At 33.3% G+C, this 26,839-nt stretch overlaps 2 protein-coding genes across 2 annotated transcripts; both read right to left on the reverse strand.

Annotated features, from left to right (window-relative positions):
- Nucleotides 1-3,405: 3,405 nt before the first annotated feature.
- LOC139842862 (uncharacterized) lies at nucleotides 3,406-4,856 on the reverse strand. The gene is made up of 2 exons (XM_071832963.1): nucleotides 4,575-4,856; nucleotides 3,406-4,128 (listed from the first exon to the last, which is right to left on the reverse strand). Exons 1-2 carry the CDS (start codon nucleotides 4,854-4,856, stop codon nucleotides 3,406-3,408), a joined length of 1,005 nt encoding a protein of 334 aa, XP_071689064.1.
- Nucleotides 4,857-6,018: 1,162 nt separating this feature from the next.
- LOC139839733 (C2 domain-containing protein At1g53590-like) lies at nucleotides 6,019-11,411 on the reverse strand. The gene is made up of 11 exons (XM_071829876.1): nucleotides 10,970-11,411; nucleotides 10,795-10,869; nucleotides 10,378-10,521; nucleotides 9,648-9,743; nucleotides 9,427-9,558; nucleotides 9,188-9,340; nucleotides 9,054-9,095; nucleotides 7,915-7,963; nucleotides 7,745-7,837; nucleotides 7,500-7,683; nucleotides 6,019-7,207 (listed from the first exon to the last, which is right to left on the reverse strand). Exons 1-11 carry the CDS (start codon nucleotides 11,093-11,095, stop codon nucleotides 6,157-6,159), a joined length of 2,145 nt encoding a protein of 714 aa, XP_071685977.1. The 5' UTR covers nucleotides 11,096-11,411; the 3' UTR covers nucleotides 6,019-6,156.
- Nucleotides 11,412-26,839: the final 15,428 nt, after the last annotated feature.

Here is a 26,839-nt window from a genome sequence, read left to right on the forward strand (position 1 = left end):
CATCCTCAATATAAATATCTATGTATTTCTACTGCATATTAGATAGTTTAATCTTAATATGTGGTTTTTGTTCGTTGAACAGAAGGGAGGTAATATGCTACAGTAAATAAAAGATGACAATGATGATGAAAAAAAAGTTGTCTGATTCTTTGCCTAAATAATAATTGAATTATTACTGCCCAGCTTTTTTTATTATTGCTGCAGGTGGTTTTAAATCTTATTATTATGGTTATCGGTTACATGATGTTAGGTTAACCTTACTCATCTGAGTCTTCTTTTTTGTTCATCATCTTTTGACCAAAAAGTCAAGAGCTTTTAGTTACAAAATATCGAATCTTTATATATAATGGTACATTGAAGCAATGTAATTTACTAATTTATTTAGGGCTGTTTTATGACTGACTCACTAATAGCAGTAATTAGGTCTTCAATATGATGAATTTAATTTAAATTTAATATTACAAAATGGAAGATGATGAAAGATAGCAGGTACTTATGAGGTATCATAATAAGGCTTAGATTAGATGTTCTCCTGGTGCAGCTGTTACAGTTGTGCTGAGCTTCTAACCTAACCTCTTATTATATTACTCCGTATATGCTAATGATTAAATATATTGCTTTCTGATTCCGTCAATGCACCAAAATATAGGCCTTTTTTGCTGATTTCATAACATGGTAATCAACAAATCATATTGGTTGGCTTCTATTGTCGTTTTGCTGCAAATCTATTTACCGAGTTACAATCAATGTTAACATATTACTTTATGTCTATAATTATAATAGTTCTTATTGATTTTTGATTTTTACGTGATAAAAATACTCATCTCACGTCTATGTAGGTTCAAATTCATGAGACGAAAGAAAAGTCCAGCAACCGATTGTAGTTTCGGTATAATGTTTTAATACATGATCTGTCTATTGATACTTGAAATCAATGGTAAATTAAAGATCTGCAACAAATGCTCTTAAAGAAGAAATCATCATCAATTCATCATGACCCATGTATGTTCATAGTTTAAACTGCCATATTTGCTAGTTGCATTTCACATGAACATAGGATTCTAGATTTTGATCACTCTGGCCGTAATTGAAAAAAAATAAATAAATGAAAAGCACAAATTTCTCAAACTATAACCGATTAATCAGTCATCATATACTAATTGGTAGTAATTATTACGAAGATTTTTGTCATCTACGGAAACAGGATAAGTTAGTCGAATGGGCAATTTGACACTGCAAACCAAGAACTTTGTGTGAACTTGACAGTAAAGGTATTTCAATTAAACTTCCCTGAAAATGTTGCATAGTTGACAATGGCATTAACCAATTTTTCAAAAGAATTTAGTTTCCATATCATTTCCCCTGTTTTGACAATATTAGTCATGTATACCACAAGTCAACTGACAAAACTACCCTTAAGAAAACCTGTTTGCATATTAACCTCCAAGCAATCTAATGCTATATATATGATAATAACAAGATAGCATTTTATTTTATTCTTATGTAATCAAAGAAAAATGAAAAAAAATGCTATCGCTTTCTTGGTCTGCGGTTCTGTTGCTTTAGTGCTAATGTTATCGTTCTTTTATTGGCTTGGTTGTACGAAAAAGAAAACGCAACCAACCGTACGCCCATCCGTCCGAACTGATCGCGACCTTGAAGTTGGTAAAACAAATAAAACCAAAGAGAAAGATGGAGGAATGGTTATTCTTGCAGCAGGAGCTGCAGCTTCTGTAGCTACAGCCACTGTAATTGTTAGCTCTAGTGGTGGCGGTGCAAGTAATTGCGGTGGTGGCGGTGGCGGATGTGGTGGTGGTGGTGGATGCGGTGGTGGCGGGTGTGGAGGTGGCTGTGGAGGTGGATGAAGTTATAATCACACTTGGTTGGATATTGGATACTCCTGTGTGTGAAATATGATATTTTCTTTCGTGTACACTATTTTAGTGCTCTAAACGTAATTATTACAATTTACAATGATGATTAAATAAGACTTTAATATGTTACAATTGCTTATAGCTAACAAATACAGTTATTATACTTGCATGGTTCTTTCAATTGATCCTCAACTGTCCAAAGTATGTTCATAATTTCGTAAAAAAATTCAATGCGAACGATCTCCTGATAAAAACAACTTATGGTAGTCATTTATCGTGATCCAACTACATCCAATACTCTTTATTAACCAAGATACATGTCTAGCTGCTAATTCTGCAAGATCAAAATGACAGTGGATATTTTTTTTTTTTTTAAAGGCAAGCCCCCCAAAGTGTAGCAAGTGGGGATTGAACTTGGGTCCTTTTGAAACTTTTCAAGCATCTTACTACCAAACCAACCCTTGAGGTTCTACTAGCACCCAGAAGCGCACCCCAAACTCCAGCATACGGCTCACATGGCATCTAGAAGATCGACCATGCACGCATAAGAACACCCAAAAACGTCACATTGTTTGGCGCTATACTACTCTATGCGATGATTTAATCAAGGCCGTCTCATTAATTTGTAATCTCTATTCGAGACTTATAAAATGGACCCCTATAAATGTTAAAGTTTTCATTACATACAAAAATAAAAATACAAAAAAAAAAAAAAAAAAAAAAAAAAAAAAAAAAATATATTATAAATAAAAAGTGAGCAAAACAATCATAGCAAATTATTTAATTCTAAAATAGTAATCATCTCTATATACGTAAACTACCATTTAAAACAAATATATGTATGTATAACAGATTTTTTAAATATTCTGGCCCTTTAAAAATTTCGGGCCCTGTTCTATTGCCTATCTTTGCACACCCTCTAAGACACCCCTATATTTCAATCATCACAAGATAGTCAACTGATTAGGGCCCTAAGTTCCTTGCAAGAGGTATCAAGTTCGAATCTTGTCTAGGACGAATATTTTGTGGTGACAAGGGAATAGCTGAAAACAGTCAAGGAGTGATCATGCTGGGCTGCGTACATCAGAGTATAGGGTTAGATTACTCGCCTTCCTGATGGAAAACCTTCTATCTTTTTTTTTTTTTTTTTTTTTTTTTTTTTTTTTTTTTTTTTTTTTTTAACATTACATACAAACTTAAGTTGATTCACTTCTGACCCATTTTACTCTCTACAGTTTTACGCATATGTATTTTATATTTTATGTGTTAACCCCCTATATATTCTAAACGTCGTGAATGTTATTGGTCCCTCAAAATACATTTGATGCACGTAAGCAGGGCCGGTCCTGCAATTTCGGATGCCCTGGGCGAGTCGAAAAATGATGCCCCTTATAAACAAATACTACGAATGCATTATATTTAGGAGTTTGGAACCTAGTCAAGCTAGGCAGCTCATCCCCACGCCGATTGTTATTATTATCTAGAAAATTTACAATATGAGGAGATAAACTCCAAATTACACGTTTATACATCACCTAAAACGTTGCCTTTGAGCATTTCTCGAAGCAAAATCATCAATTATCTTTTCATAATCAATATCAGCTAAAAACTTATTCTCAATACTCAAAATTGCTAATCCATTCAGCCGCTCTTGACTCATTGTACTCCGTAAATAGGACTTCAATAACTTTAATTTTGAAAAACTTCTTTCTGCTGATGCTACCGTGACTGATACGGTTAACAAAATCTTGTATGCAAGTAAGATGTTAGGAAACAAATCCATGTCCTTCGTAAACTCCATAATTTGAATAGATGTCCAAGGTCTTTCTCCCTCATACGCTTTTTTTGGCAACATGTCCTTCAAAACTTTTAACTCCATAAACAAGTCATTTCCATCTATATCAGAATCATTATCACATGTCAAAGCAGATTCAAGATTCATACAACATTCTTTCAACTTGACAATATCCAAATAAGCTAACTTTGATGCGTCAAACAAGAAACCAAAAATTGATTCAAAATTTTTCATTTGTTTAAATCTACTATTTAATTGTACAAGAGCCATATCAACTAAAACAATAAAGTAATCTGTTCTAAATTGATCTTTAGCAGATTGTTGTTCTCTTTCAGTATTTGAGATCTCATCAAATTGTTTTTTTCTACAAGATGCTCGTTTTACAGACAATTCAGGTTCTATTTCAACAGTTTCTGCAATTTGTTTAGCTTCGTTAATAGCGTTGTCCAACCCATTTTCCTATAATTTTTAAAATAATCAATCAATCCCTCCAAATTTTTTACTGCAACGTCAAGAAGCATATCTTTAGACTGTAGCTTCTTACTAACTAAATTAATTTTAAATAAAATTTCATACCAAATAACCAAACTCAAAATAAATTCAAAACTTGAAAATTCACCATTTATCAACGATTCGGCATCTCTACACACTTTTGCATCATTACTAACCTCTTTTAATTTTATTAAAGCTTTTTTTACTTTGGAAACTTGAGTTTTTATGGCTTTAACACTCTCTACACGACTTTCCCACCGAGTAACAGATAATGATTTTAAAGTTAGTTCATCAATATATTCATGTAAAATACTCCACCGTTTTGTAGAACTAGGGAAGACGTTATATATTGTTTGACATGTACCAAAAAAAGTCTTCGCTTTATGACAAGAATTTGCCATATCACACAATACCAAATTAAGACAGTGACAACCACAAGACATATAAAAAGCTCTTCGGTTTATTTCAAGTAATCTAGCTTGAACATCTGAATGTTGTCCCTTCATATTAGATCCATTATCGTACTCTTGTCCTCTAATATATTTAATATCTAAATCAAGAGATTTTAAAACATCTTGTAATACTTTAAAAAGACCTAAACCTGTTGTATCTTCTACAATCAAAAACTCTATAAAGAACTCTTCTACTTTAATAGGAGAACTCGACACATCAACACATCTAATAATTAGGGTCATTTGTTCTTGGTGACTTACATCAGGCGTGCAATCGAGAATTACTGAATAGTACCTTGCCTCTTTTATTTTCTTAAGTATTGCACTTTTTACTTTGTATGCTAACATGCTAATTAATTCATTTTGAATTTTATGACTTAGATAATGATAATATTTTGAATTCTTTGCAAATGTTCACTCATAATAGGATCAAATTCACCAATCATCTGAAGTATGCCTAAAAAGTTTCCATTAGAATTTTCGTAAAGTTTTTCATTTGTTCCACGAAACGTCAAATTATATTGTGATAAACATTTAACAACAGCGATTATTCTAACTAAAACGTCTTTCCAATGTTTAGTATCTTTTTTAATAAGCTCTTGCAAGTCTTTATCAATTGTTTGATTTGTACTTAACCTCAAACGCAACTCATACCATGTTTTCAAGTTAATCAAATGTTCAGAACTATTTTCATGCGAGTTTAAAGTATGAGAAAGATTTTTCCAAGCATTTATTCCTTTACTTGCCAACTGACTTTTCGATCTAGCATTTTTAAATAATTTACAACAAAAACAAAATACCCTATCAAGCTCTTTCTAAGATGATAGAAAGTGGTAAACTGCACGTGTCGTCATCTTAATAAATTTTTAACAGGGTCAATTATTTACTCATGTGGTCAACCTGGGCATGCCGCATGCAGTTTCTCAGTGATAACTGATAGCCATCAGCTTTCCTTCAGGCTATTCAAGTTAAGGTTGTAAAAATCGCTACTCGAGGAGTACTCGTGACTTTTTAGGGAGTCCTTGACCTAGTTTGACTTTGACCGATTTTAACCGAGTTTGACCGAATTTTCCTAGTACTCCCGAGTTTTGACCGAGTACTCGCCAAGTACTGCCCCAGTTGCAAAAACCGAGTACTCGCCGAGTTATTCCAATTTCTCCAACACTTTGCAAAAACCGAGTACTCGCCGAGTTATTCCAATTTCTCCAACACTCATTTAAAGCTTCTGTTTTCCTATCTGTTATTCTTTTCATGCCGTTAGCTTGTTTGGCATAGCATCCGATCATATCAGTTGACCCGGTTTCTCTTTGACAGAGCTTTCAGTAAGAGACTGCAAATTCAATATATCCTCAAAACATAATAGAAACATATATATTGACAATCAATCAATTAATAAGTCAAAAAGTTAAGATCCAAAACAGTGAAAATTAACGATAAACCTTTTGTCATTTACATATTCAACACCACCATCATGCAGCTTAAACACATGTATATAAACACAAAAATTACATCCACAGCTTAAAAGCATAATATATATAATCCATTATTTAGTCGAAGGAGACGAAGGTTTTTCCTCAGGTGTTCTTCTAGAATCATCAACCTCGCCTTTATCTATCGCATTTAAATCCAGATCATCAATTACAACCCCACTTGACCCATTCACAATGGTTGGGCTCAAAGGACTCAATGCAGCTTTAGTTGAACCCATTTGACCAGGACCAGATCCACCACCCGGACTCTGTAGCCCGTCTGGTGACGGAACGGACCCCACATCACCACAAGAGTCCGACTGAACATTCAAATCTATCTCTCTATCTTTATTAGACCCTTTACGCGAAATGGCGTGCATCAAACCACGAGCAGAATTACCAGTATGCTTCAGAATACCTTTGACTGTATCTTTGACTTTTCTCTTATCAGGGCTTTCTGGATCACTTCCTTCAGGGCTCTCTTCGAATCCAACTTTCAGGTTTTTAGGGTTTTCATCCATAACTAAGTTCACACCGATCCCCTTTTCCTTCACCGATCGTACATTATGATGTGGAGGAGAATCACAATCGTCATCAATCCGTGTTTTAGGGCTTTTCAATTGATCTTTATCTTTATCATCTACGGGCCTCGGGCTTCTATGAAACATAGAACCGAACTTATTGATTCCCCTTTTAACCATATTTTTAGACTTCGGTTTGTTACTACCTTCCAGGCTTTCATCAGTACTGCTTGAGTCATTCGGGTACGTATCCGACTTGATGCTACTGCTGACTGACAAGCTATCTTTCGGGACCCGATTTTTCCCCTTTCTCGGCTCCCATACTTGTGCTACCTCGGCCCCCGGGTGGTGAACCCATATGCCGGTCTCTCGTTGACCTTCCACATCAATTGGTACTAAAATATCCGTGTCCGTTTCTTTAGATTTTTCGGGTTTTAGCGACCCGTCTTCTTTCGCGTTGTCACACGGTTGTTCGAATAGCTTCTCTACACCTTCAATAACTCGTACTGCAAGATGCAACCTTCCCGTTTTAACGTTTTCAAGAGGTAACCACATGTCATGTCTCTCGCCATCTTTAAAATCATTAATCTTTATACAGCAAATGCTGCACAAAATACAAGTTAGTATACATATTAATAAGACAAAATTACACAGAAAGTCCCTGTAGTTTGTCATAGATTTCACAGATAGTCCATTTAACGAAAAATGTTAACGTTTCAGTTAACTATTGGATTATCTGTGAAGGAATTGCAAAGTAATGAACTATCCAGGTCAAACAAAAATTAGACTATCCACGAAATTTTTGACAAATCCACAAGGACTATCCGTGTAATGTTGTCTATTAACAACTAAAAGTAACAATCAAGAAAAAAGAAATAAGAATGATTCAAACGAACCCGAGGCTGTCATCAACAAAGTGGTCTTTATCACGGACTTCGATATCAAGAAGATTTGCTGAATCCCATGAAGAAATGGGAATCTTAAATTCTTCAAACCACTGAGGAGATAATGTCTTTTTATGTATCTTGGTTTTGAATCGGTATCCACCAAGATTGCCTTTTACGTAAGGATCAGCCAACCCTGTAAAGAAGTTACGTTAGCCAACACGTACACTAAACGAGACGTTTTAAAGTAAACTTACCGTTCATGTCCGAAGGTTTCATGTTAGATCCTTCCACAATTTCCACCAATGCATAACCAACCGGTTCCTTTGCATCGACCGAAAACCAAGGTTCTAAATTATCATAAGAAATTAGGTTACGAACACACACCAATTTTTTAGCTAACTTTTGGACAAGTAATTGTTTATACCTGGTTCCGGCGACACAAATTTTGCGACATCTACCACCAACATGTTAGGCTACAAAAACAGAGAAGGATAAGATTATAAACCAAAACTCTGCTAGCAATTAAACTTGTCAAATGTACTGATCGTCACCCAAGTGTATTTTTAATGCTTAATCAAGGTTGCAAAAATCGGTACTCGAGAAGTACTCGGTCGGGACTTTTGAAGGAGCAATCGGCGACTCGAAGAGTGATCAGATTGAATTTTTTATACATTTAAATAGTAAATTTCAAATTTATATGTATATATATACAAGAAATCCATAAACTTAAACATAATCGTTAACATATTTTTCTAGGCACATAAATATAATTTTCATTTGTTCAAATGCTCTAAAATTCTAATTCTAATTTAAATTTAAACTTATATTATATTAAAATGTCGACCAATATTGACTTTGACCGACTAAAATCAAATTTTGACCCATTGACCGTCATTGACAAATTAATTACTCGGATTTTGGTAAACCGGCTCGGCCGGTTCCCAAAAGGAGTACTACTCGTGGGGGGTACTCGACATTAATCGGGAAGTTTTATAACATTGTGCTTAATAAACCTCCAAAAAAGTTACTATATTGTAATAAAATAAGATCGGTAAGTAATCATATTTAACACGTTAAGTATTCCTGAAATTGGACATTAAAAATATATGAGGGTCAATGGTACCGCGGTTACACTTGTGTACTCGCAGGGCTAGAGGTCTCGGGTTCGAGCCTCGTCACCCGCTCTAGCAATTGAAATATATTCCTTGAAGGTGGCCCAAAGGGAAGGTTTTACCGACCCGCTCCGGGACTAAGATCCGGCCCGCCTGCCCCTCGGGATGGTTTAAAGGGTCGGATCCTCATAGTGTGGTTCTGGTTTCCTGCCCGAAAGCGAGTGTGTGTGTGCAAATGATGACTAGGCTTCGGTCCGGACTGATGCAAGCTTGCCTTTCAAAAAAAAAAAAAATATATATATATATATATATATATATATATATATATATATATATATATATATATATATATATATATATATATATATATATATGAGGGTCAATCCACCCGTACCACATATTGGACTACCTCTACCAAACTAGTAGTAGATAAGAAGCAAAAGAACATTACCTCAACCAATGTCTCCTCGAATGCAACTTGCAGAAGCTTATCCTAATTAAATTATAATAATTTTAAACAAATATATTAGAGTGTGTACGTGTAATCACAATTAGTGAAGTAATCACAATTAATGAAATACTAACCAGCCATCCAGCAATACCAGGAACTTCAGTAACATCAAGACCATGAGCAAATATCGGTTTTACCGTCATCTGAAAGTACGGTGGTTCGACAAAACACACCCTAAGACGTCCAAGAAACGGCCATCTTGGAAGAAACCTAATCCCCACCAAAACCTAAAACCAAATTTCAAATTTAAGAAACTATGTATTGTTTGTAATTTAACGTCTATATAACAAATTAGTGAAAACAACAAACAGACCTTTCCTTCAACATGCATTCCTGTCAAATGCATTTTTGCCGACATTCCAAAACCTAATCGTTTTGTCAGTTTGGCTGCTAATATTGCACTCATGTCATCCGCTGTTCTAAAATTTAGTCCCATCTCCAAAACCTTAATTCAACGAATTATTACAATCTAATTAAATATCAGTAAAAAGGTTAATATATGATAACCTCGTGCTAGGGAAGAAGTTAAATTACCAAATGATCGTCACCAGTAGATTGACGACACACCCTCATTTCAGTAATCATTGGTGGAGATCTTCCCATATACAAACTCTGAACTACAGCTTCTTTCTGCATATATTGTTGCACACAAATAATCAACCACTAGCAACTTCTTAATTTAATGCATACGTCAAATTGGGTAGACCCGACCCGAAACACTTTTTGTCCAAAAAACTTATTTTGTAAAGAAAATTAGTGTTCAAAATTTGACATACATATCAAAATGTCCAATCTTTAACAACTTGAGGTTCGGATCTTAAGATCCACAAATTTCAAGATTCTTACGTCTTTAGACAATCGGTTTATACGATAAAGTAACCGAATGCAATCAAGAAATTTCCTTCAATCACACTATGACTTAATACATTCACAATTTTTGACAATTTTTAAGCTTTTCGCTAAACCTGTCAAAGAAAGTATAGTCCTATAATACGACTCTTTTGTATGCCAAGAAATTTATCCCAAAAAAATTCTCTTTATAAGTGTGTGCCTAACAATCATTAGCAATCATACATCAAGGCCATTTTATGATATACAACGATCTACATCACGCATCTGCATGCGCAGCATGCTGCTTTAAAACACTAAAGCTTGTACATAAGGTGCTATGCAAAAATTTACTATAAACAAAGTAACGATTAAAAGAGCTCATGGTCATTTATACAAGTCCTATAAAAGAATAAAACCAAGGTCAAATTCATACCACAGTCCATGGTTTGTACTTCTGCAAGAACCAAGGTATGATTGGAAGCAGAATTTGTTGCGAGACAATATTTTCCATACATATTGGCCAAATCTTTTCAACCAAATGATTCAACCACCGTACCGATTCAGAATCAGATAGCACCTATATAGACAACAAAAAAGACTTGAACAAATAATGGACTACACTTTATAGAGCTAAAAATCCAATTATTAACCTATATCACAAGGAGTCGGTTATCTAATAAAGTAAAGAAAATAATAAAAGGGGGGATATTTTCTAAGGAACAAATAGCAATTCACTAAAGTAATCCTCTTTAATCTAAACTTTATGTTTCACTTTAAGCTTAATTGCAGGTATGATTAAAGCTTTTTGTAAAAGCAACAAAATGAATATAATTAAAGTTCAAAGATTCACCCTTTTTTGATTAGCCTGTCTTCTTTCTTCAAACCTCACTTTCTTCCTGAATCTTGTTGAAAAATTGTCATGAACCTTTAACAAAAATAGTAAAAACAATTAAAAGCCTGAGAATTTATGCAAATAAACACAATAACACAAAGTTATTGTATTCTGTATAATTTTTTTAGCTTACCAGATAAAGATAGATCAAAGATACAAAATAAACCAATGGGTGACAGTAATTGAATGAAGAAAGTAACCATATCATCAACAACACAATGCCCACATGATGAATAATTGAAACCTCTGTTATATCCATTTGGATTCAAATTCCAACCGTTGACCTTTGACGTTTTATTCTTCTTCAACTTAAACTACAAGATCTCTTTTTTTCAAATTAACCATTCAAATCCATAAAATTGAAGATCTTAAACCGACCCAGTTCATCATAATCTAAACTTTTTTCTCCGAACCCAATAACAAGATCAAGATTTAGGAAAACCCTAGGGTTTGAAATTTGAAAACTGGGATGGGTGTGTACCAAGAAGACAACTCCAGTACGTTAAGATAATGGTTTTGGTTGCAATATAGAAACAGAAATTTTATACAACAAATATGTGACTGTTTTATGTTGTAATTTTGGTTTTGATATTTATATGAGCTTGGTTGACTGAGCGGACGTTAGTAAAAAGACAAAAAGGGCTGCTGTCTTGGACCCGTATTGAACGGGTATGATACGTGTTTTGAAGGTGTATGGTTGGATTACAAATGGTGGCGTTTCACTGGATTATTACTCTAGCTTTATTTCAATCTTTCTCTATAGTATATCCATTTGGCGATGTCGGCGATCACACGTGTTATGTTTTGACTTGGATATACTTATGCAACTTTAAAACGAAAAATATTTCTATCTATTTGTATATTGTGTAGTATATACTTCCCAGTTTTCTTTAGAATGGAAAGGAAGTAGATATATCTATTTGACTTGGATATGCAACTTTAATACGAAAAATATTTCTATTTGTATATTGTGGAGTATATACTCTTGAGTTTTCTTTAGACCCCTTGTATCGGTTGGGGTTGGACGCCGTGGGTGATGAGGTGTGATGTTAAAGCAGAGGGGTACGAAATAGTTATATTTTTATTGCGAAATACTATTAAATACGATACAATTTTACACAAGTTATTTATTTATTTATAGAGTGGATATACCTAAACTTTGCTACAACACTATAGGCAGTGTACCTAATCGTACAGTAGTGTAGTTTTTAGTAAGTCCGGTTCGTTCCGCAGGGAGCTAGCCAAGTTTAACGCTATATTTTTAAACTATAGTTGTATATATATATATATATATATATATATATATATATATATATATATATATATATATATATATATATATATATATATATAAGTAGTATTATTATTATAATAAAAAAGGGGGTTTTACCGTTTAATGACTGGTTTGTCGATTTTAAAACTTTAGTCGCAGTTAAAACCTAATGTAAAATATTAAAAATAAATAGAGCTTAATTTAAAGCGTAAAATAAATAACGATAATTAAAGTGCGATAAATTAAAGTGCGATAAATAAAATGACAATAAATTAAAAGTGCGATAATTAAAAAGTACGATAATTAAAAATGCAATAAATAAAATGACAGTAAATAAAAGTGCGATGAAATATGAAATAAAGGAATTATGCTTGTTTAAACTTCCGTAATCATGATGTTTGACGTGTTGATTTTAGTTTATTACCATGGGTTAATTGTCATTTGTCCTGGATTTATTTGATACCTATCTGGTTTTTGTCTATAATAGTCCATCAGTCATAAATATAAAGTGCGAGTGTCCTCGTCAATTTATCCTTATATCCGAAGTCAAATATTCCAACTAATTGGGGACTTAAACTGTAATAAAGTTTTAATACTTTATTATCAATTACACCAAGTGTCATTGCATGTAATCCACCCCTGTTTTAATGAGTCAATTGACTATTAATCCATTCCCGTGTCCGGTTAAATGAACGATTATTAGTACTTATAAATATCCCGCCCATCGTGTCCGATCGAGTGTATGTGGTTATTTATAGATACGTCAAATTGTAAATCTTTATATTAAATTAACGAACTATCATTCAATTAAACAAATATAAAGCCCATTAATAGCCCATAGTCCAATTTCCACAAGTGTCGGTCTTTTGTCCAAACCCCAATTATGGTACAAAGCCCAATAACCCCGTCTTTAATATTTAGCCCAACATCATGATTACTTTGATTTAAATAAGCATAATAATAACTTAGCTACGATACATTAATTTAAAAAGGTTGAACATAACCTACAATGAGTAATAATAGCGTAGCGTTACACGGACAGAATTTCGACTTACACACTTACAACATTCGCTAACATAACCTTATTATTATTAATCTTAAATTAAAATTAAAATTATAAATTATATATATATATATATATATATATATATATATATATATATATATATATATATATATATATATATATATATATATATATATATATATATATATATATATATATATATCGTGAGAGAGATTGAAAAAGGAGTGATGAAATCGATCAGAATGCGCAGCCTTTTATAGGCCCACGTTTCACTGTAGAGCTCCGCGAGTGCTGAGCTTTTATGCTTTACACCTCCGCGAGTGCGGGGGTCTGGAATCCAGCTCATAGATGAAATCAAAACGTGGGTGATAATGCTAAAAACGAACATATATTTCATAGCATTATTCCTCAAGAAAGACAAGCTTTTAGTTGCAATTGTTCTATTTACAAGTGATATTCGTTTAAATAATAAAAGGTGAAGACAGAAGACAGATTCGACGATTTGAAGACGCAAACGACCAAAAAGCTCAAAAGAATAAAAGACAATCAAAAAGGTTCCAATTATTGATAAGAAACGTCTCGAAATCACAAGAGTACAAGATTCAAAACGCAAAGTACAAGATATTAAATTGTACGCGAGGACGTTCGAAAATCCGGAACCGGGACCAGAGTCAACTCTTAACGCTCGACGCAACGGACTAAAAATTACAAGTTAACTATGTATATAAATATAATATAATATATAATTAATTATATTAATTATATATATATTATATATATATATTAAAAACCGTCGGCAGCAAGAAACTCCAAGGGTGTGAGCTGTAAATATATCTCCGCGACTCGCGGAGTTTTAAGGGCATTTTGCCGCGAGTCGCGGAGCCCCAATTTTCAACTCTGGCTATAAAGCCAACCGAATTCTGATCAAATTTCATATCTTTTTTCTTCTCATTCATACGAGTAATATATATATATATAATTTATATTTTAATTTTAATTTTAATTTTAATTCTAATAATAAGGGTATGTTAGCGAATGTTGTAAGGGTGTAAGTCGAAATTCTGTCCGTGTAACGCTACGCTATTTTTAATCATTGTAAGTTATGTTCAACCTTTTTACATTAATGTCTCGTAGCTAAGTTATTATTATGCTTATTTAAAACGAAGTAATCATGATGTTGGGCTAATTACTAAAATTGGGTAATTGGGCTTTGTACCATAATTGGGGTTTGGATAAAAGAACGACACTTGTGGAAACTAGACTATGGGCTATTAATGGGCTTTATATTTGTTTAACTAAATGAAAGTTTGTTAATGTTAATATAAAGATTTACAATTGGGCGTCCCTATAAATTACCATATACACTCGATCGGACACGATGGGCGGGGTATTTATATGTACGAATAATCGTTCATTTAACCGGACACGGGAATGGATTAATAGCCACTAGAATAATCAAAACAGGGGTGAAATTACATTCAAGGGTAATTGGTGTAATTGTTAACAAAGTAGTAAAACCTTGGTTTACACGCAGTCGATAACCTGGTGTATTCATTAAACAAAGTATTAAAACCTTGTTACAATTCGAATCCCCAATTAGTTGGAATATTTATCTTCGGGTATAATAATAATTTGACAAGGACACTTGCAATTTATATTTATGACTGATGGACTGTTATGGACAAAAACCAGACGGACATATTGAATAATCCAGGACAAAGGACAATTAACCCATGGGCATAAAACTAAAATCAACACGTCAAACATCATGATTACGGAAGTTTAAATAAGCATAATTCTTTTATATCATATTTAATTTCCTTTATTTTATATTTAATTGCACTTCTAATTATCGCACTTTTATTTATTTTATTTTATCGCACTTTTAATTATCGTACTTTTTAATTATCGCAATTTTATTTTATCGCACTTTTATTATTCGCAATTTCATTATCATTATTTACTTTACGCTTTAATTTAAGTCTTGTATTTATTTTATATTTTACATTAGGTTTTAACTGCGACTAAAGTCTTAAAATCGACAAACCGGTCATTAAACGGTAAAAACCCCCCTTTATAATAATAATATTACTTATATATATATTTGTATTTTTATAAAAGTAAACTAATATAGCGTTGAGCTTTGTTTAAAGATTTCCCTGTGGAACGAACCGGACTTACTAAAAACTACACTACTGTACGATTAGGTACACTGCCTATAAGTGTTGTAGCAAGGTTTAAGTATATCCATTCTATAAATAAATAAATATCTTGTGTAAAATTGTATCGTATTTAATAGTGTTTTCCTAGTAAAATAATAACTATTTTATATACACCTCGCTTCGCACCAAGTTATTTTTGGCGCCGCTGCCGGGGAAAAACTCTTAAAAGCCGGAAGCGTAACGCTAATAATAAAAAAAAAAAAAGATTTTTAGTTACTTTTATTAAAAATTCGCTTTTGTAAAAATACGTTTTAATTATTCAAAAATATAAAAAGAAAAACAAAAATATTAGTATTTTTAAGATTTTGTTAAATATTTAAGTTTTATAAGTTTCTTTATTTCTATTTTAGTTTATAAAAATATAAATTTTATTAAACATCTTTTATTTATATAAAAAAACAGAAAACATAAAATAAAAAAAAAAAAATAAAAAAAAAAACGCGTAAAAACACAAAGCTGTCAACTGAATTCCTGAACCCCGCGACTCGCGGGGTGTTCTTCTTTATTTGCCGCAACTCGCGGAGACCTTCTGACACACGGACAAAACCCTAATCAAGCATTGATTACGGGTTATTTTTAATTATTATTAATTATTAAACCTAATTATAATTATTATTATTATTATTTTTAGTTTTAGTTTTATTTTTACTTTTTATTTATTTATGTATTTAGTATTAATTAAGTTTTTATTAAATTGTAAAATTAGTAGTTTAATAAAATAATAATATAAAAATAATATTTTTATAAAAATTGTACTTTTTACAACTTTTTGTATATTTTTATATTTTGTACCTTTTTAATCGTTGTAGCGTAATATTTGTATTTTTAGCTCATATTTAATTTTAAACTTAGTTTTTGCTATAGTTATTTTTACTCCTAGATTTTTAGGCTTTGCCGTAGAATTCCTTAAGTGCTTTTTCTTTAGACTAAGATTTAGGTGCTTTAGAATTTTGCGACGCCTTTTTAAGTTTTAGTTTCTTTTTAAGTTATTTCCATTTGGGATTTAGTTTTTCCTTGTAAGCTTTAATATTTTTAGACCTTTTACTATGTACCAATTATCATTCCAATTAGTAATTTCAATTTGCGATTATAATTTTAAGTTAGTTGTAGTAATAAGGTTAAATTAGTTAAGTATTTTTAAGTTTTTATAAGTTTCTTTTATTTTTCCGTCACCTTTTAATTTTTCAACCATTTTTCTTTTTCGACCTTTTGCGACGAACTCTTTGTCTTTCTTATTTCTCGCCATTCTAGTTTTTAGGACTTAGAATTTTATTCTACTTCTTATCTAAATTTCTTAAAATTACGAAAATTTATTTTGAGTAGTTAAATTGATAGACATCAAAATTTTCTGGTTCGTAGTAATAGTTGGATTTGTACGTGGACCGGGTTATTGGAGCCAAACAGTCCTCAATTATATTGAGACCAAACGAATCCTGCCCCTCTGCTGCATCTTTTGGCTATTCGAAACGTGGGCAAAATCAGAAAAGTCTATTGATTGGATAACTTATTATAATTTTTCTTTCCTTTTTAAAAAACTAATAAGATATTCAGTGAATGCACCGAGCAAGACGTTCATCACCTTTTGTACGTTCACCACCTGTAACTCGATCAAGACATCGTTTAACAAATATAACCGCCGTTGATTTTTCTTTAGAATCGTCATCCAGTCGACCAAGTACTTCAGTTCAAATTTCCGATAATCCATTTTTTGAACCCAACCTCACAATTGAGAATCCAGAGAATATTCAGGAACGGTTCGTAGATCCTGAACCATTAAACTTTCCTCCAGAACCACCAATCATTCAAACAGAGATTGTTGAGGAACGAACCATTAAATCTGAAGCATCTAGTGATACCGATTCAACAAATTCAATTATGGAGAATCTGGAACCTTTAAGTATGGAAGACCGAATGAGAGCTAAACGCACTGGCCAAGGTCACGCAATTACTCATCCAGACATTAATGCGCCAGATTATGAAATCAAAGGACAAATTCTACACATGGTGACTAATCAATGCCAATTTAGTGGTGCGCCGAAGGAAGATCTAAATGAACATCTACGTACCTTTAATAGGATCTGCACACTATTTAAAATACGAGAAGTGGAGGATGAACAGATATATCTCATGTTATTTCCCTGGACTTTAAAGGGAGAAGCCAAAGATTGGTTGGAATCGTTACCTGAAGGGGCGATCGATACATGGGACGTTTTAATTGATAAATTTCTTAAACAATTTTTTCCTGCATCTAAAGCCGTAAGACTTCAAGCAGAAATTGTTACGTTCACACAGAAACCAAATGAAACTCTATATGAGGCGTGGACAAGATATGGAAAGTTGTTAAGAGGATGTCCGCAACATGGTTTAGACACCTGTCAAATAGTACAAATATTCTACCAAGGATGCGACATCACTACAAGGAAAGACATAGATATAGCAGCTGGTGGTTCTATTATGAAGAAAACCGAAACTGATGCTTACAAAATTATTGATAATACTGCTTCCCACTCACATGAGTGGCACCAAGAAAAAGATATCATTAGATCATCTAAAGCAGCTAGAGCCGATTCTAGCCATGACTTAGATTCCATTTCCGCAAAGATAGATGCTTTCGAGAGACGAATGGAAAAGATGACTAAAGATATTCATGCTATAAGAATTAGTTGTGAGCAGTGTGGAGGACCACATTTGACAAAAGATTGTCTCAGTATTGAATTAACAATGGAACAAAGAGAGAATATTTCATACATAAACCAAAGGCCTGGAAATAATTATCAGAATAATTATCAACCGCCAAGACCGATTTACAATCAAAACCAGAATTATAACCGAAATATTCCATACAACAACCAACAAGGTCCTAGCAATCAACAAATATCCAATAATACTTACAATCAGCAAAGACCTAATTTTCAAAACAAACCACCACAACAAACCGATGATAAAAAGCCGAATTTAGAAGATATGATGACGAAGCTAGTTGAAACTCAAACGCAGTTTTTCACATCTCAAAAACAAACCAATGAACAAAATGCTCAAGCATTTAGAAATCAACAAGCTTCTATTCAAAATCTGGAACAAGAAGTAAGTAACCTAGCAAGGTTAATAGGTGAAAGAAAACCGGGAAGTTTACCTAGTGATACAAATGCTAACCCCCGGAATGAAACAGCTAAAGCCATTACCACAAGAAGTGGTACAACACTTAAACCACCTGAAATACCTGTAACTTCTGATGAAACTATTCCTACTCCACAAGAACCACAACCTGATCAAGATAAGGAAAAAGAACCGGTAGTTGAAAAGGATAATGAAGATAACACAGTTAAGGATAAACCTTATGTTAAACCATACCAACCACCACTTCCTTATCCGAGTAAAATGAAGAAAGAGAAACTTGAAGCCGAGCAATCCAAATTCTTGGATATGTTTAAACAGATAAATGTAAATCTTCCTTTCATTGATGTGATTTCAGGAATGCCAAGGTATGCTAAATTCTTGAAAGATCTAATCACAAATAGAAAGAAAATGGAAGAACTCTCGGCTGTTACTATGAATGCTAATTGTTCAGCAGTGCTGTTGAATAAGATACCAGAAAAACTATCTGATCCAGGAAGTTTCACAATTCCATGTTTTCTGGGTAGTCTTAGTTCAATAGAAGCATTGGCAGACTTAGGTGCTAGTATAAATCTAATGCCGTATTCACTATACGCTAAACTAGACCTTGGAGAATTAAAACCAACCAGAATAAGCATACAACTAGCCGATAGATCAATAAAATATCCTAGAGGGATAATGGAGAACATGCTAGTTAAAGTTGGTACTTTAGTATTTCCAGTAGATTTTGTTGTTTTGGACATGGAAGAAGATTCTCAAGTTCCTCTCATATTAGGAAGACCATTCTTAAACACGGCTAAAGCAATGATAGACGTGTTCGGTAAGAAACTGACCCTAAGTATAGAGGATGAGAGTGTTACCTTTTCAGTTGATAGAGCAATGCAACAACCACAATCTGCAGATGATACATGTTATTATATTCAAACTATAGATGCACATGCAGAATTATTAAAAGAATTTCCAGAATTACAAGGAACAGGAGAATGTTCTTTAGGAGAAGGTAATGAACCAATTGATGAAGCTGAAATGTTAGCTACACTTATAGCTAATGGATATGAACCAACAACAGAAGAAATTAAAATGCTAAAAGAAGAAGACAGATATCGATATAAATCATCGATAGAAGAACCTCCGAAATTAGAGTTAAAGCCACTTCCAAACCATTTGGAATACGCTTATTTACATGGTGAATCTGAATTACCTGTAATAATATCGTCTTCTCTTACTGAAAATGAGAAATCACAACTCATTTCTGTGTTGAAAGCTCATAAACCAGCCATTGCATGGAAGATTCATGATATTAAAGGAATAAGTCCTTCGTATTGCACACATAAAATCCTTATGGAAGAAGGTCATAAAACGTATGTGCAACGCCAACGAAGACTAAATCCTAATATGCAAGATGTAGTTAAGAAAGAGATTATTAAACTGCTAGATGCAGGTTTAATTTACCCAATTTCTGATAGTCCATGGGTAAGCCCAGTTCAATGCGTGCCTAAGAAGGGTGGCATGACTGTCATTACAAATGAGAAAAATGAGCTTATTCCTACTAGGACTGTAACAGGATGGCGTGTATGTATTGATTATAGAAAATTAAATGACGCCACCAGAAAAGATCACTTTCCCTTACCTTTCATAGATCAAATGTTGGAAAGATTAGCCGGAAATAGTTACTATTGTTTTCTAGATGGATTTTCCGGATATTTTCAAATTCCAATAGCACCCGAAGACCAAGAGAAAACCACATTCACGTGCCCTTATGGTACTTTTGCTTACAAACGCATGCCATTTGGACTTTGTAACGCCCCTGCAACCTTTCAAAGGTGCATGATGGCGATTTTTCATGACATGATAGAAGAATGCATGGAAGTATTCATGGATGACTTTTCAGTCTTCGGTGATACATTTAAATCATGTCTAGTTAATCTGGAACGAATGCTAATTAGATGCGAAAAATCAAATCTAGTACTTAATTGGGAGAAATGCCATTTCATGGTTAAAGAAGGCATCGTTCTTGGACATAAAATTTCAAAAGAAGGAATTGAAGTGGATAGAGCTAAAGTAGATGTAATTGCTAAACTTCCACATCCCACCAATGTTAGAGGAGTTAGGAGTTTTCTAGGGCATGCCGGTTTTTACCGACGTTTCATAAAAGATTTTTCTAAAATTGCCACTCCTATGAATAAACTCCTAGAAAAGGATGCGCCATTCATCTTTTCAGATGAATGTATCAAATCTTTTAATATTCTTAAAGAAAAACTCACTAATGCGCCAATCATGATAACACCAAATTGGAATCTACCATTTGAACTAATGTGCGATGCAAGTGATTTTGCAATGGGAGCCGTTTTAGGACAAAGGATTGAAAAACGATTTCAACCTATATATTATGCTAGTAAGACATTACAAGGAGCACAAACGAACTATACAACTACTGAAAAAGAACTCCTTGCTATTGTCTTTGCTTTTGACAAATTTCGATCATATCTCGTTCTAGCAAAAACGGTGGTCTATACCGACCATTCTGCTCTTAGATACCTATTTTCAAAACAAGATGCTAAACCAAGATTAATCCGTTGGATCTTACTCTTACAAGAGTTTGATATTGAAATCCGAGATAAAAGAGGAGCAGAAAATCTCGCCGCTGATCATCTTTCTCGTCTTGAAAATCCCGAATTAGAAGTTCTAAATGAATCGGCCATAAAAGACAACTTTCCTGATGAATATCTATTGAAGATAGATTATAAAGAAATCCCATGGTTTGCAGACTATGCAAACTACTTAGTTTGTGGATTCCTTGAAAAAGGATTATCGTACCAAAGACGAAAGAAATTCTTCAGTGATATAAAACACTATTTCTGGGAAGATCCACATCTGTTTAAAAGTTGTCCCGATGGAATAATACGCCGATGTGTATTTGGAGATGAAGCTAGTAAAATTTTAAACCATTGTCACACAGGACCAACAGGAGGGCATTATGGGCCTCAACTAACAGCAAGAAAAGTTTATGAAGCTGGATTCTATTGGCCTACAATTTACAAAGACGCACACCTTCTTTGCAAATCCTGTGATGCATGTCAAAGGGCCGGAAAAATAAGTCAACGTGATGAAATGCCACAAAATGTCATCCAAGTATGTGAAGTATTTGACATTTGGGGTATTGACTTTATGGGTCCATTTCCAAAATCTCATAATAATCTATATATACTCGTAGCCATTGATTATGTATCTAAATGGGCGGAAGCACAAGCTCTCCCAACTAACGATGCACGAGTTGTAGTCAACTTTTTAAAACGTCTTTTTGCAAGGTTTGGAACACCGAAAGCTTTAATAAGTGATCGGGGTACTCATTTCTGTAATAATCAACTTGAGAAAGTTCTTAAAAGATATGGAGTAACTCATAAAATCTCCACCGCATATCATCCACAAACAAGTGGACAAGTTGAAAATACAAACCGAGCTTTAAAACGTATTCTAGAGAAAACCGTAGGATCAAATCCGAAGGAATGGTCCATTAAATTGGAGGATGCACTCTGGGCTTTTAGAACAGCCTACAAAACTCCAATTGGAACCACACCTTTTAGACTTGTGTATGGAAAAGCATGTCATCTTCCAGTAGAAATTGAACACAAAGCATTTTGGGCTTTGAAAACATGTAATCTTGATTTACATGAAGCCGGACGTCTACGATTAAGTCAACTAAACGAATTAGAAGAATTAAGACATGAAGCATACGAAAATTCGTTAATCTATAAAGAAAGAACGAAGAAATGGCATGATAAAAGAATCAGAAGTTCAAAAGAATTCAAAGAAGGAGACAGAGTTCTTCTTTTCAATTCACGATTCAAGCTATTTCCTGGAAAATTGAAATCAAGATGGTCTGGACCATTCATAGTCAAAAGAGTTTTCCCATACGGAACGATAGAATTGATAAATTCAAATGGGATTGAATTTAAAGTTAATGGTCACAGAGTTAAACATTACATACATGGTCCGATGGAAGTCGACAACGAAGTTAATCACAATTTCAACACCACAGCTAACTAAGTGTGGGGAGAATCAAGTCTTTAAAGGATAATATGTATTTCTGTTAGAGTTAGATTGTCTGTTTTCGTGTAGTTCTCGAAAATGGAACACGTATGGTCTTTCCCTAGCAGACCCTAAAGAACTAGTCTTCTCCCCCCATTCTGAATTTTTATTTTTTTTAGGTTTTTACAAAATGAAGACTGCCTGTGAACTAAACCATGGTCTAATGCTACACGCTTTGATCACTAAAAGAAATAATGACATACTACCGAGTGAATTAGTATCAGTAATCAGAGAAAGAATGGACGGAGTTAGAAAAGGATCCAGATGCGAAGATAATAAGTTACAATTTGGTAAAGGAAAATCAAAATCCGCAGCGAAAAGAAGAGCACGACACCTAGAACGATGTCACAAATGCGGAAAATGGTCACATGGAGGTAAATGTTCAAATAATCAAACCTATTCAAATACCGAATTTGTTACTTTATGCAGAGACGGACCGTTCATATGTTTAGAAGAAAAGACAATGAATGCTCGAGGTTACGCCTATGCAGCCATGGAAAATCAATTAAACCGACTATCTTATGAATATAATAGATCATATAACTAAGAAATCTATTTCACAGGTATGTCTGTACAGTTTTTATTTTTATTTTTATTTTTAACCTTTTGATAATAAACGCTAATTTGTTCGCTAAAAAGTATTAAATTGGTATTGAATAAAATTAGGTTTGGCGACCGAAATTATTGATATCATTCAAAAATTTATTACATCACTGCGAAATTTAACGTTTATTCTTAAGGTATAAATATCTTTAATCAATCAACCCAAAATATTTCAAAAATTCGTCATGAGTTAAATTAGGTCTTGGAACCGAAATTACTTTACCGAAAAGAGGGGCGCATATTTTTGATAATATTTGATTGATTAAAGTGGGATAAAAAGACAAAAAGATTTTTAATTTTATTTTTACCATGTTTTTAAAATTAATATTTAAATCTTAAATTAATATTGTAAACTTTGTAAAAACAATATATTTAAAATTGTAAATATTTGAAAAATTAATATAAGTTTGATATGAATTTATAAATTTTTAAATTAAGTTTGGTGTGAATTTTTAATATGAAATTTTAATTTTATGCATTTCAAATTTTGAGTTTGGTGTGATTTTTTAATTTTTAATTTTTAATTTTGAATTTTATATTTAAGTTGTGTGAATTTAAAAACAAAAATTTACTTTATCTCATTAAGTTAAGAATATGATTTTTAAAATTCGTCGTAAGTTGAAGACTAGGTCTTTGAACCGAAATTGCTTTACCCGAGGGAGGGACGAGAACTTTTATTATCATTATTTTTAATCTTATTGATTTAAAGTATGCCAAAAACATTGAAAAAACCCAAAAATCTTAGCTTTTAAAACAATCGCTACAAAAAGACAAATTTTAAAATTTTGTCGAGGGACGGACTAGGACATCGATCCGAAACGACCTCGTCCTAAATAACAAGGGAAACAAAATTTTAAAATTAATTTCTTAATTGTTTTATAAGTTAAAGATTATAAAAAAAAAAAAAAAAAAAAAAAAGGGTAAACTCCGCGACTCGCGGAGTTTGCAGTGCAAAACCTCCGCGACTCGCGGAGGGTCCAAAACCCAGAAAAAAAAAATAAAAGAGCTGCTCGATCAGTCACTCCCCCACACACAAACACACTGCATAAACACTCGAAACTGCACCCGAAAACCACCGAAAATCACCCCCAAAAATCTCAATTTTTAACCGTTAATCACCAAATTTTTTTGCTAAAATCATGTTGAGAAGGATGATATCTAAGAACTACTCAAGAAAAACAGTAAATTTCTACACCTAAACACCATTTAATTCGAATTTTAGTGTTCTTGAGCTATTTTTCCCCAATTTGATTTTGATGCTTTTTAGTGTAATTAGACTTAAATTGTTTATGTATTATGCTTGTATAACCTAGATTGATGCTGTTTAACATGATTAGAAGCCTTAAACTTCAAATTTTGAATAATCTAGGGTTTGTGTTCTTGAGCAATTTGGGGCTTTTTGATATAAACAGGTTATGGCCGATTTTTGTCATGAATTGTTGCTAAATTGAGTAGTATAACATGTCTAGGTAGTTAAATGATCCAAACTTTGAGCCTAAACATGATTTTGAGAATTAAAGTGGACTTTTTCAAGTCCAAAATTCATGAACTTGATTTTTGAAAGATAATGCCATTTGAAACTTGTTTATTTGCTAGTAATGATTATTTTGACATGTTATTTGAGTTGAATGCTTATGAACTTGGCAAAAATTTTCATATATGCTTATTTGAAAAAGTGTAGATTTGATAAAAATGTGAAAATAAGCTTAAGTTTGATATAAATTAATAATGTCATTGTAATTATTTTGATTGATGATTTTGCTGACACTAATGCATATTTGGATGCACAAAATTTGTGTTTGATGTGTTTTGCAGAATGAAAGGGGTGAATCTTCATCCCAAGCCCGCCATGCTCCTGCTGAGAACTTGGAACAACAGGAGGTAGATAACTACTACAAGCAGGATGTACCTCATCCAGTCATGACCTTTTCAGATATGCACTTGGAACAGTTGCACCCGAACCTGCGATTTGACAGACTTTGGATAGATTATCCAAAATATCAACGGGGTTTGCATACTCTTCATTCCAAGGTTGTTGAGGTACCGAGGGTCATAGAATGGGGACCCTTGGAAGCTGTAGAATTGGCCGGGCCAATTAGGGAATTACTGGTACAGAGGTATGGTAATTCTTCTTTTAATGACTGGATATGTTTATTCACCATACGCAGACCTGTATATAAAGTATGGTGTGAAGAGTTGTTATGTAGTATAGAGTTGAATGATCGGGTAGCTAATTTAACCGATCGTTCTTTTATTAGATTTTTGTTAGGCGGTTCGATGCGCCACATGTCTTTACTGGACATGGCTCAGGCTTTACGTATATATACGCCTGAGGAGTTAGCGTCTGCCGATTGTAGAGGATTGATACTAAACGGTAGAAGGATAGATGAGAATTTTGATACACACGGTGTGTGGAGTCAAATGACAAGCCATCACCGTTTTAAAGGAGGAAACTACTCTTATTTGGATATATTTAGAGCCGAATTAAGAGTAATACATAGGTTTTTAGCTAATTCGATTACACAAAGGGGTAAAAACAAAGAAAAGGTAAATGAACAAGATTTGTTTTACCATATGTGTATTCGAGACCCACACAGCGCTGTAAGTATACCATATTGTGTGGGTTATTATTTATCAGCTATGGTTCGGGGGATGCGTCCACATAGCATAATAGGAGGTGGTATTTTTATTACTTTGATTGGTGAATATCTCGGTGTGGATATAAGTCGGGGGGGATTATTAGTAGAAGAGCCGGAACCCCGCGACACTATAGGTTTAAATGTATACCATGGTGCGAAAGTTTTGAAGCGGCGAAATAACGCCGCAGTACGATACAATGGTAGACATCCACAGGTGGAGAGAAACCAGGAACAAGGTAATGTAGGAGGGGGGAATGAGATGCAAGAAATGCATAGGTTTATAGCTTCTCAGGAATACGAAAATGCTAGACAGAGAGCATTTGAAGATTGGCAAGTTCATCAGAACCAGATCATAGCTCATTGCCAACATATAGGTAGAAACTATATTCCTACACCGAAACCCGTCTTCCCTCCTTGGTCGATAGAGATGCAGCCACCATATCCTACGTATGATCCTGCCGAAGCATTCTATAGCACGTATGGTTATGCCTGGAACCCCTATTGGTACCAATATCATCCTTAGTTTACTTATTAATTTTTTTTATTATTTTGTAATTTGTAATTATTGATATGTTTAATACTTTTGTTAATATTGTAATCATTTTTATAATTATCTAACTTTTATTCTTAGATTTTAATAATTTTTGAATGTGGGGTAATATACCAAACTTCAAAAATATGTATATATGTTTGCAGTTTATCTTATGTACACAACAGGGTAAAACAACGCATTTTCAAAGACTGGCATTAAGTTCAGCAAAAGCAACTAATTTTGACGACAAGATGCAAAATACATGTGAAATAACAACAAGACGGAATGAACAAATGATGTGCACCATTTATCATTCAGCAAACAAACGCCAATATATTTGGAAACTTTGGTAAAAATTTAATCATTTTCACACAAATCACCCTCAAATAATTTAAATTGTTACTGATTTCTTGCAAATGAGGGCATTGCAAGATCTTAAGTGTGGGAAGGGATTAAATTCTTTCGAATTTTAAAAATTTTATATTAAACACTTGGTTACCATTA

This window comes from Rutidosis leptorrhynchoides, chromosome 4 (genome assembly GCF_046630445.1).
Source record: "Rutidosis leptorrhynchoides isolate AG116_Rl617_1_P2 chromosome 4, CSIRO_AGI_Rlap_v1, whole genome shotgun sequence".
Classification (NCBI taxonomy): domain Eukaryota; kingdom Viridiplantae; phylum Streptophyta; class Magnoliopsida; order Asterales; family Asteraceae; genus Rutidosis; species Rutidosis leptorrhynchoides.

Bases quoted from the DNA above. Each gene is read 5' to 3' on its own strand.
- LOC139842862 (XM_071832963.1), bottom strand. From the start codon at position 4,856: ATGACCCTAATTATTAGATGTGTTGATGTGTCGAGTTCTCCTATTAAA. The intron at 4,129-4,574 runs GTATTGTGTGAT...TAAAAATTATAG, and splicing joins GTTGTCACTGTCTTAATTTG to GAAAATGGGTTGGACAACGC.
- LOC139839733 (XM_071829876.1), bottom strand. From the start codon at position 11,095: ATGGATATAACAGAGGTTTCAATTATTCATCATGTGGGCATTGTGTTG. The intron at 9,341-9,426 runs GTCTGTTTGTTG...ATTTGGTTTTAG, and splicing joins GAATGCATGTTGAAGGAAAG to GTTTTGGTGGGGATTAGGTT. The intron at 7,208-7,499 runs GTTCGTTTGAAT...TATTTTGTGCAG, and splicing joins TTTGTTGATGACAGCCTCGG to CATTTGCTGTATAAAGATTA.